The sequence below is a fragment of the Bubalus kerabau genome, chromosome X, assembly GCF_029407905.1.
Source record: "Bubalus kerabau isolate K-KA32 ecotype Philippines breed swamp buffalo chromosome X, PCC_UOA_SB_1v2, whole genome shotgun sequence".
Classification (NCBI taxonomy): Eukaryota; Metazoa; Chordata; class Mammalia; order Artiodactyla; family Bovidae; genus Bubalus; species Bubalus kerabau.
The window spans coordinates 19,449,302-19,460,599 of record NC_073647.1 but is presented as its reverse complement, the minus strand read 5'-3'; the positions used below and the strand labels follow the sequence as shown (position 1 = coordinate 19,460,599).

Below are 11,298 nucleotides of genomic sequence, written 5' to 3'. Positions count from 1 at the left end.
TTGATATTAAAACATGGTTTCGGTGGCCGAGAATACTACAATCTTTTAAAAATATGTAATAGATGGAATTTGAATAAATGTTGCATGTATTTGAAAATTAGACTGTTTTGATAAGTGATTTACTCATTCTTTTTATTTATTTAGTGAGTAAACATGTGAGACAGGTCTCTTGTGTGTCTGTTACTCTCTTTGCAGTACCAAACAAAGCAGCATCAACTTCCAGTGGTCAGTGTCTGACGAGTGCATTGAATACCTGCTTGCTCAGTGATGCCATACTTCAGATCTAGGTGCTGTGCATCATCTTTTTATCTATTCATCTATGTCCAGTTCTCCATCAGGTTGCTTTGGAGAAGACTTCATCATGTTTGGTCAAACTGCCCAAAAAGTGAAACCGGGAGACAAGATATCTGGGTCTTAGTCTTAGATTGCTTCCAAAAAGTTTCATGGTCTTGGGAAATTTACATTCTGTTCACTGAGCCATTGATTCTTATCTAAAGCAAGAGCTCTGTAATAGATCATTGTTTGTCAAATGTTTTATTATCAGAACTCCATTTTCAAATGAAATTTTTCACAGAAAATTTCACCTCCATTGACAGGTTCCAGGCACCACAGCCAAACCCATAGAACTGCATGAACCAAAGTTTAAAAACCACTATATTATGTACAGTAACAGGGAATGGAGTTTTAAAAACATAGTCAATTGTATGATGGAATATTATTCAGCAGGAAAAAGGAACAAACTACTGATGCCTACAACAACAAGGATGAATCTCAAAATCCTGCTGAATAAGAGAATCCATGCACAGAAGAGCATATACTGTATGATTCCACTTATAGTCAATTCTAGAAAATCAAAGCTGACATATAGTGAAAAAAATCAGATGAGTGGTTGCCAGGGGTTGGGGGTGGAGGAAAGGGTGGACTACAAAAGACCATGAGGAAACTTTTGGATGTGATAAAGTTGTTAAGTAGCTGTATAGTGGTGGTGGTTCTGGGAGTACCTGTCAAAATTTTAATTGTATACTGTAATTACATAAATTTTATTGTGCATAAATTATATCCAAAAAATTGATTAAAAATCACTTCATTAAATAATCTCTAAGGCCTCTGAAATTTAGATACAGTGAATGGGATCTGAAATCAGTCATACCTGGGTTTAAATACTGGCTCTATGGCCATGGGCAAATCACAGAACCTCTAAGAGTCTCAATTTCCTTATCTCTACTATGGATTGATAATAGTGATACTTTCCTGAATTGTAATGAGAATTATATGTGATAATGGACATAGCTCAGTAGTTAGTATATGGTTAAGTGCTTGATAAATATTGGGTGCATTTATAATTTTAAAATTCCAGATACTTTTCTGGACAATATTGAAAAGTTCAGAGGTGGCATATAGATGATCTGAATTCTAATTTTTATTCTGTTACCAATTATATATGACTTTCAGTTCAGTTCAGTCACCCAGTTGTGTCCAGCTCTTTCCAACCCCATGGACTACAGCACACCAGGCTTCCTTATCCATCACCAACTCCCTCAGCTTGCTCAAACTTATGCCCACTGAGTCGCTAATGCCATCCAACCATCTCATCCTCTGTCTTCCCCTTCTCCTCCTGCGTTCAATCTTTCCCAGCATCAGAGTCTTTTCTAATGAGTCAGCTCTTAGCATCAGGTGGCCAAAGTATTGGAGCTTCAACTTCAGTATCAGTCCTTCCAATGAATATTCAGGACTGATTTCCTTTGGGATTGACTGATTTGATCTCCTTGCAGTCCAAGGAACTCTCAAGAGTCTTCTCCAACATCACAGTTCAAAAGCATCAATTCATTGGCACTAAACTTTATTATCCAAATCTCACATCCATACATGACCACTGGAAAAACCATAACTTTGACTAGATGGACCTTGTTGGCAAAGTAAAGTCTCTGCATTTTAATATGGTGTCTAGGTTGGTCATAGCTTTTCTTCCGAGGAGCAAGCATCTTTTAATTTCATGGCTGCAGTCACGCACAATCTGCAGTGATTTTGGAGCCCAAGAAAATAAAGTCTGTCACTGTTTCCATTGTTTCTCCATCTGTTTGCCATGAAGTGATAGGACTGGATGCCATGATCTTAGTTTTTTGAATGTTGAGTTTTAAGCCAGCTTTTTCAGTCTCCTCTTTCACTTTCATCAAGAGGCTCTTTAGTTCTTCTTCACTTTCTGCCATAAGGGTGGTGTCATCTGCATATGTGAGGTTATTGAAATTTCTCCCAGCAATCTTGATTCCAGCTTGTGCTTCATCCAGTCTGGCATTTCTCTTGATGTACTCTGCGTATAAGTTAAATAAACAGGGTGACAATATACAGCCTTGACGTATTTCTTTCCCAATTTGGAACCAGTCCATTGTTCCATGACCGGCTCTAACTGTTTCTTCTTGACCTGCACACAGGTTTCTCAGGAGGAAGGTAAGGTGGTCTGGTATTCCCATCTCTTTAATAACTTTCCATAATTTGTTGTGATCCATACAGTCAAAAGCTTTATCATAGTCAATAAAGCAGAAGTAGATTTTTTTTCTGGAATTCTCTTGCTTTTTCTATGATCCAACAGATGCTGGCAATTTGATCTCTGGTTCCTCTGCCTTTTCTAAATCCAGCTTGAATATCTGGAAGTTCTTGTTTCATGTACTGTTGAAGCCTAGCTTGAAGAATTTGAGTATTACTTTGCTATCATGTGAAATGAGTGCATTTGTACAGTAGTTTGAACATTTTGGGTATTGGAATGAAAACTGACTTTCTTTGGGATTGGAATGAAAACTGACCTTTTCCAGTCCTGTGGCCACTGCTGAATTTTCCAAATTTGCTGGCATATTGAGTGCAGCACTTTCACAGCATCATTTTTTATGATTTGAAATAGGTCAGCTGGAATTCCATCACCTCCACTAGCTTTGTTTGTAGTGATGCTTCCTAAGGCCCACTTCACTTTACACTCCAGGATGTCTGGCTCTAGGTGAGTGATCACACCATCATGGTTGTCTGGATCATTAAGATCCTTTTTGTATAGTTCTTCTGTATATTCTTGCCACCTCTTCTTAATATCTTCTGTTTCTGTTAGGTCTTTAGTTCTGTCCTTTATTGTGCCCATCTTTGCATGAAATGTTCCCTTGGAATTTAGTTCACTGATTCCTAAATTGTTGATGTTCACTCTTGCCATCTCCTGTTTGACCACTTCCAATTTACCTTGATTCATGGACCTTACATTCCAGGTTCTTTTGCAATATTGTTCTTTACAGCATTGGACTTACTTCCATCACCATCGACATCCACAACTGAGCATTGTTTTCACTTTGGCTCAGCCTCTTCATTCTTTCTGGAGCTATTTCTCCCCTCTACTCCAGTAGCATATTGGGCACCAACTGACCTGGGAGTTCATCTTTCAGTGTCATATCTTTTTGCCTTGTCATACTGTTCATGGGATTCTCAAGGAAAGAATACAGAAGTGGTTTGCCATTTCCTTCTCCAGTGGGCCACATTTTGTCAGAACTCTCTACCATGACCCGTCCATCTTGGGTGGCCCTAAGTGGCTCATAGTTTCATTGAGTTAGACAAGGCTGTGGTCCAAGTGATCAGTTTGGTTGCTACTGCTAAGTCACTTCAGTCGTGTCCGACTCTGTGCGACCCCATAGATGGCAGCCCACCAGGCTCCCCCGTCCCTGGGATTCTCCAGGCAAGAACACTGGAGTGGGTTGCCATTTCCTTCTCCAATGCATGATAGTGAAAAGTGAAAGTGAAGTCACTCAGTCGTGTCCAACTCTTACTGACTCCATGGACTGCAGCCTACCAGGCTCCTCCGTCCATGGGATTTTCCAGACAAGAGTACTAGAGTGGGTTGTCATTGGTTAGTTTTCTGTAATTATGGTTTTCATTCTGTCTGCCCTCTGATGGATAAGGATAAGAGGCTTGTGGAAGCTTCCTGATGGGAGGGACTGGCTGTGGGGGAATCTATGTCTTTTTCTGATGGGCAGGGCCATGCTCAGTAAATCTTTTGTCCAATTTTCTGTTTTGTGTGAGGCTTTAGACAATTGTTCATCTTTCTCTGGGCTTCTGTTTGTCTCATTGTTAACATGAGGGATGGATTATGGTAACTTTTGTTACCAGCTTTACAGCAATATTAGGAATACAGAATGAGATAATATATTTGAAAAAAGTTCAGAAAAAGAAAAAAAATGAAACACTACCATAACGTAGGAAATGGCTATGATACAATTTTCTCATGATTCTGAGGTTAAGTGGAGAGAATCGTGCTTTTACAACAGGCCTTGCCTTCAGTAAAGTTGTAAAATTTCTGACATTTGTCTTCTGGCCTTTTATTATACCATTCTTCGTCCTATTTTCCAATTTCACTTATGCCTCACCTCCTGCTAACAGTCATAGGAGGTTGTCTTAGAGCTTAGGTCTCTTCTGTCAGTGAGGAAATGATTCTGAGACATTTATTTACCTGAAGTTGAATAACTTAACGGGTGACTACTAATGTGTTTCATGTAAAGAAAGAGTAAAAATATTGTGAAAGTGAAAAGTGAAAGTTGTTCAGTCGTGTCCGACTCTTTGCGACCCCATAGACTATACAGTCCATGGAATTCTCCAGGGCAAAATACTGGAGTCAGTAGCCTTTCCCTTCTGCAGTGGATCTTCCCAACCCAGGAATCAAACTGGGGTCTCCTGCATTGCAGGTGGATTCTTTACCAACTGAGCTATCAGGGAAGCCCCCCCAAAAGTACTGTCTGTAACTGAAATTGAAGTCTCAGTAGGAATAAGCTTTCGTGGTGAACACATCCTGAAGATTCTCACATGACAATCACCTACTGTACCAAGGGTAAAGGTGTTAATTCCTCAGTCATATTCAATTCTTTGTGACCCCATGGACTGTAGCCCGTCAGGCTCCTGTGTCCATGGAATTCTCCAGACAGAATACTGGAGTGGGTCAGGGGATCTTCCTGACCCAGGGATCAAACCTGGGTCTCCTGCATTGCGGGTGGATTCCTTACCATCTGAGCCACCAGAGAAGGGGACAACAGAGAATGAGATGGTTGGATAGCATCACTGATTCAATGGTCACTTTTTGAGCAAATTCTGGGGGATGGTGAAGGACAGGGAAGCCTGACGTGCTGCAGTCCATAGAGTCCATAGGGTCTCAAAGAGTTGGACATGAGTTAATGACTGAACAACAACCACCAAAGGTAAAAATGAAACTTTTAAACAGTTTTTACCATCACTGAAGATGTAGCTGAATGGTATTTTAGAAGTTTAGAAGCAAAGAAGACTTATGTCCTTTTTGCCATAACTTTCCTCATTGCCCCTTTAACATCCTTATTCCTCAGGCTATATATTAGGGGGTTCAGCATGGGTGTCAGAGCCCCATAAAACACTGAGATAAATTTGTCTTGATCTGAGGATGACTTGGACTGTGGTTTCATATACATGGAAATGGCTGCCCCATAGAAGATCACCACCACAGTCACGTGAGAAGCACAGGTAGAAAAGGCCTTGAGCCTACCCTGGGCTGAACGAATCCTTAGGACAGCAGTGGCAATTCGGACATAGGAGAGGAGGACAAACCCAAAGGGTAGGAGAAGGGTAAAAATGCCTGTGATGAGGATCAGAAGCTCATTGAGACTGGTATCAGAACAGGCCAGCTTAAGAAGGGAGAGAATCTCACAGACAAAATGGTTGATGACATTCACCTCACAGAAGTGAAGCCTCAGGGGTAAGATGAGCATGGAAGTGAGCACAAGAGATGCCCCCCATGAGGTAGCAGCCAGCCAGACACACACTGAGCTGTTCATGACCACGGAATAGCGCAGGGGATTGCTGATAGCAACCACACGATCATAGGCCATGACAGCCAGTAGGAGGCACTCTGCTGTACACAAGGCCAAAGAGACACTTATTTGGGTCAAACATCGTGGGTAAGAAAGGTAAGGATGAGCAGAGAAGCAATGCACCAAAGCCTGGGGCATGGAGACTGTTCCATAGCAAAGGTCCAAGAAAGACAGGTTACTAAGGAAGAAATACATTGGAGTGTGGAGGTGAGGGTCAGTGTAGATAAGAAAGATGATAAGTCCATTCCCCAATAATGTGCTGAGGTAAGCAATCAGCACCAATGTGAAAAATGTGACTCTCCACTCAGGATAGTTAGATATTCCAATAAGGAGAAACTCGAATACTGCTGTAGCATTATCCATGGCCATCCTTTCCACTATCCATTGAATGGGTCCAATGTAGTTGTCTAGTTTTACCTGAGAGAATGAGAATAGACATGGAAGGATGGTATAAGAAAGTTGGAAATAATTAGGGCGTACAGGATCATTCTCTTTGCCCTCTTTAAGAGATATAAGAATACAAATGAGATATCTATGATGGGAACAGAGGCCAAGCTAAAAATCTACTCCCTCCCCTGGAAAACAGCAAATTCCCCATCCTTTTGAAATGGTTATATGAAAAGTTCTCCAACCCACTTTTGCCAGATGCCTTTTTGTTTCATTTTTTTCCAAGTAAGAAGAGAGGAAAAGGAGGGCATCGTTCTGCTTCTCTCACTTGTTCACTTTCCAAGACAAATCTGATTCATAAAAATGGTTGAACATCTGTCAGGTTGAGTTATTACCTCCACCAAGAGGGTACCTTCTGATAGTCTTAGCTAAAATATTGCCTATTCTTGTGTCTCACTCTTAGATTGTTCATACCTCCACTCTCCCATTTTGCTAGTATCTACTATGGTTCTTGTCATAGAGTCCTGCCGAGTATTTCTTTGGTCTGAAGTGATAGTCTGTAAATATGGTTTATCATGGAACCGCTGAGGTCTGTGAAAACTCTGCTAATGTCCATGGTTGGAGTTACATTTCCAGCTCTTATGGTGTTTTCCATGTTGTGATTGCAGGGCCCCAGTTAAGAATGTGACAATCTAAAATGATGTTTCTAAAAGTTTGAGTGGTAAGAAGTGACCACCCTACCTGAAAAAGCACTCTCTTCTCACCTTCATCATTCTCTTTCCCCTCATGCTGCTTAATTTTTCTGATAGCACATTCCAATATTTGAAACTGCATTAATGATTTGATGGTTTAGTACTTACTTGTCTGCCATGCGAATGTAAATTGATTGAGGACCGAACCTTGTTTATTTTTCTTTTTTTTACCGGCTTGTCCTTGGTACCTAGGACAGTGACTGGGCCATCATATGTAACTGTTGGATATGGAATGAATAGATGAATGTATAAAGTCTTGGGAGGTCACACATATTATTCAGAATCAAACTATTCCTCTTGTCACCTGCACTGCCATTCTTTATTCCGATCCATTGTCATTACTCACCTGAATTTTGCCAACAACTTCCTCACTGGTTTCCCTCTTCCTGGCTTTGCCCCCATTCACTTCAAATGATTCAGCTAAACTGTAAGTTGGATCAGATTACTCTTCCATTAAACAATTTCTATAGCTTTTTATTTCAACCTAATTTAGCACCCATCTCCTTACTATGAGCTATCAGGTGTTACATGGTTTGCTTTCCCTTTACCTCTCGGACCCCAGTGCCTACTATTCTTTTCCTTGCTTACTTTGCTCTAGTCACACTGGCCTCCTCATTGTTCCTTAAACACCATGGCTCATCCCTTTCTCAGAGCCTTTGATCTCTTTGATCTTGTTACTCCATATTTCTGAAACCAAGATCCTTGTATAGCTTACCTTCCCACTCCTCTCAAGTCTTTACTCACAATGCATCTTTTTGGTCAGTTTTTCTTTGGCCACCCTGTGTAAAAGCTTTACATTTCACCCCTGGTATTTTATGTCTCCCTTTTCTACATGATTGTTTTCTTTAGAATTATTACTTCTAGCACATTATATATTTTATCTATGAATTATGTTTTTAATTATCTCTCTCAACTAGAATATATACTTAGTGAAGTTGCTGCTGCATGCCCAAAACCTAGAATAGTGCCTGGTGCAAGGAAGGTTCTTAAGGATTATCTGCTTAATGAATGTGTGAATGCAACTCTTTAGCTGTTCCACACTAAAAGACAGCCTCTCTTTCCACCTGCCTCTTCCCTAGATAATGCTGTTTATATGTCAAGCACCCCCTAATGTATACGTGCTCCTTCATGACAGCAACTTTCCCTTCTCTTCTATCCATTCCTTGAAGCTTCTGCTACTCACTGGCTATTTCTCTGGATAAGTTTCTTCCCTTCACTGGCTGAGATTTTTATTTGCAATCTAGTTAAACTAAGTGATCTCTAAGAGTCCTTCTACCTCTAACTTGCTAGGATTCTCTGATTTCCCTCAATTAAAATGAAAACAAAACAAAACAAAATTCAACCCTCCTCAGAATAGGAAGAATCCACATTTTCCTCCACTGTTGGAGAAGCATGTGGGCTACAGAAAGGGTTTACTAAGGGATGGAATTTCTCTAACCATCTTTGAAATGGCAGACTCACTTGTCTTTAGGAGTCTTTAGCAAAGAAGATTCTATAAATCTCCCACTTCTCTGTCCTGGAGTCCAAGTAACCTATCTCTGTGTCTAGTTCTCTACTTGTTCAGCTTCCCAGACAGGCTAAGTACACAAGAATGTTACATTCATGGAAGTGAAAGTGCATGCCACTTGTGAAGTGGTAAACACATGTAAGGGTTAAGGAGAATAGTAACTTGCCTTCACAGGAGTGTGCTCATAGCTTGAGAAATCTAATGCTGATTTTGTCCTCATTTATCATGGTACTCTGAGAAAGGGGTTTCCCTTGGATTGCTTCTTCCTTCCCAAGCTAAAATTGAAATAGTCATTTCCACAGAGGGAAAATGTAGAAAGATTAGAGTCACACGACTATATGAAACAATGCCCTGAAGCCTGTTATATTTTAAGTTAGTACACTCATACTTCCTGGAGAAGGAAATGGCAACCTACTCCAGTATTCTTGCCTTAAGAATCCTATGGACAGAGGAGTCCATGGGGTTGCAAAGAGTCGGACACGACTGAGTGACTAACACACACACTCATACTTGAAATTTGAGTGGTTTGTGTTTAACTCTCAATTACCTATATATGGGCCATTCAGAGTAGAATATCTAGAAAGATGGTGGACAAGCTGCAGATGGGAGGATGAAGTGGTTTTGCATAGATACAGACTGCTGATTATTATGCCATTTAAAAATATCTGTTGCTCCTAGAATGCTATAAAACAGACTGATTTTGTTGTTGAATATTAAATATTGATCAAATGTTTTCTCTTCTTATATAAACCTATCATTCTTAATGACCTGAAAGATGTGTTTTGTTTCTCCAGTACTGAGGTTGTGTTTATAGAGTCTAGAGCTTCCCTGGTGGTCAGACAGTAAAGAGCCTGCCTGGAAGACAGGTCTGTGGAAGACCCAGGTTCAATCCCTGGGTTGGGAAGCTCCCCTTGAGAAGGAAATGGCAACCCACTCCAGTATTCTTGCCTGGAAAATCCCATGGGTGGAGGAGCCTGGCAGGTTACAGTCCATGGGGTCGCAAAGAGTTGGACTTGACTGAGCGACTTCACTTTCTTTTCACTTTTTATAGAGTCTATCCCTTAGCTTTTCCTGAATTTAACTGAAAAAGCTAATGAGCCATTTGACTAAAACTTGGTGCTCAGTCTATGTGGGTGTGGGAAGATTTGTTTTTAATGGTGTTAAGCTTACTGACAGAAACTGGGATCGAACCTATGAACTTGCCTTCATTAGTACTGTATTTGGACCTATGGAACTAGAATTGATGACAACTTCCATTTCACACTCAAAGGCTTCTCAGCATCTAAATCAAGGGCACTATTTTTCATTTAGTGTGGGCCCTGCTGTCCAAAGACAGTGCTGATTGTCTTATCCTAAAATTATCATTAAAGAAGAATGTTTCCCATCTCAGTCTTGTTGCCTGCAATTATTTATATAGCCTAATTTTTCTTTCAACTAATAGCTGCCGTTTGCCTTCCTGGAGGTTGCCCATGTCTGATAAATGAGTAGACGTTTTTTTAAAAAGTAGGAAGGGGAATGAAAGAAATTGGAGTCTTTTTCTGATATTGACTCACCATTGGAGGTTCCTCTCAAGTACCAGTAGATGGAGCAGAATGAGACTGCCGAAAATATCAATTTTCTAACAGTTGTCAGGTTTGGAACACTGACAATCTCCCTGAAAACTCTCCTGATGAGATTTCAAAAGCCTTTCCAGCTTCTCAAACTCCCAAATGCCTGGAAACCTGAAGAAAAAAAGATTTTTTAAAAAAATTAGGTCAAGTTACAATTGCCAAATCTTTGATGTACAGCCCTTGTTGATGGTATTATATTATTTAATTTCCTAGACAAACATTTCTTTTACTGACCTTTGACTCATATACATCGTTGTCTTATCTTTCCTAGAAAAGTTATAACATAAGGAGGATTGAGGTCTTTCAAATACTTTGCCTCAAAACCCTCAGGTTATTTCAATTTTAGAGCTGCTAGATTAGATACCTCTTGCCTCTTGGCAATATTTATCTATCTATTATATTATCTTGATGAACTGGAACACAATTAAACCAAACTGTCACTTTAAAAAGACGGAAATGATAATAAACCATGTTGTGTTCAGGGCTTTAAAGAAAATTGAATGATTTCAAGGAAGTATCCTGGGCTCTGTGAATATCTTACCCAGTTTCCTACTCTTCCCTACTACCTATTTTCAGTGTCAGAATGTGAAAGTGTACAATCTGAAGACTCCAAGGTCCTGAGCATTCCTCAGTCAGCAAAAAGATCTAATGACAGTTACTCTACCCACTAAAGCGTTTCAAAAGCATTAAACTGGAGTTGAAGCCCAAAGCCATTTGGTTACCCTCACTTGTCCAGGAAACATAATGAACAGAACCTGCCTTACAATTAGCAGTTTGGTTTTTAGAAATTATGCCATTCTTCCCCTTCTCTTGATCTAGGTTCAGAATCCATCGCTATATGTTTACCTGGAAGCCATCACCAGAGGTTCTCTCTCTGGGAATATACTTTGCTCTGAACTAAATCTATAGATCCTATTTTCTCAGCCTACTCATGATGTCTGGGGTCCAGTTCTCTTCCAGATTCCATTCCAAGTACAAGGAGAAAGTTGATGAGCTGCTCAGTAACTTAAATACCTTGAAGTTGCAAAGTGTTACCAGACCATTTATCTCACGAGTACAGTTCAAAGTTTCTGGTCCAGAAAGAAATAATTAACTTGTGAGAGCTTCAGGGACCTCATCCCAAACAGGCAATTAAATTTTCCCAAACCAGAGTTGTTTGGAAAAGAAAAAAGTGATATTTTGTGTAG

At 40.1% G+C, this 11,298-nt stretch overlaps 1 protein-coding gene across 1 annotated transcript; it reads right to left on the bottom strand.

Annotated features, from left to right (window-relative positions):
- Positions 1-5,297: 5,297 nt before the first annotated feature.
- LOC129638517 (olfactory receptor 13H1-like) lies at positions 5,298-6,224 on the bottom strand. The gene has a single exon (XM_055563000.1). The coding sequence runs from the start codon at positions 6,222-6,224 to the stop codon at positions 5,298-5,300; it is 927 nt and encodes a 308-aa protein (XP_055418975.1).
- Between the last annotated feature and the right edge of the window lie 5,074 nt (positions 6,225-11,298).

Excerpts from the sequence above, each read along its gene's own strand:
- LOC129638517 (XM_055563000.1), bottom strand. The coding sequence starts at position 6,224 with ATGGCCATGGATAATGCTACAGCAGTATTCGAGTTTCTCCTTATTGGA.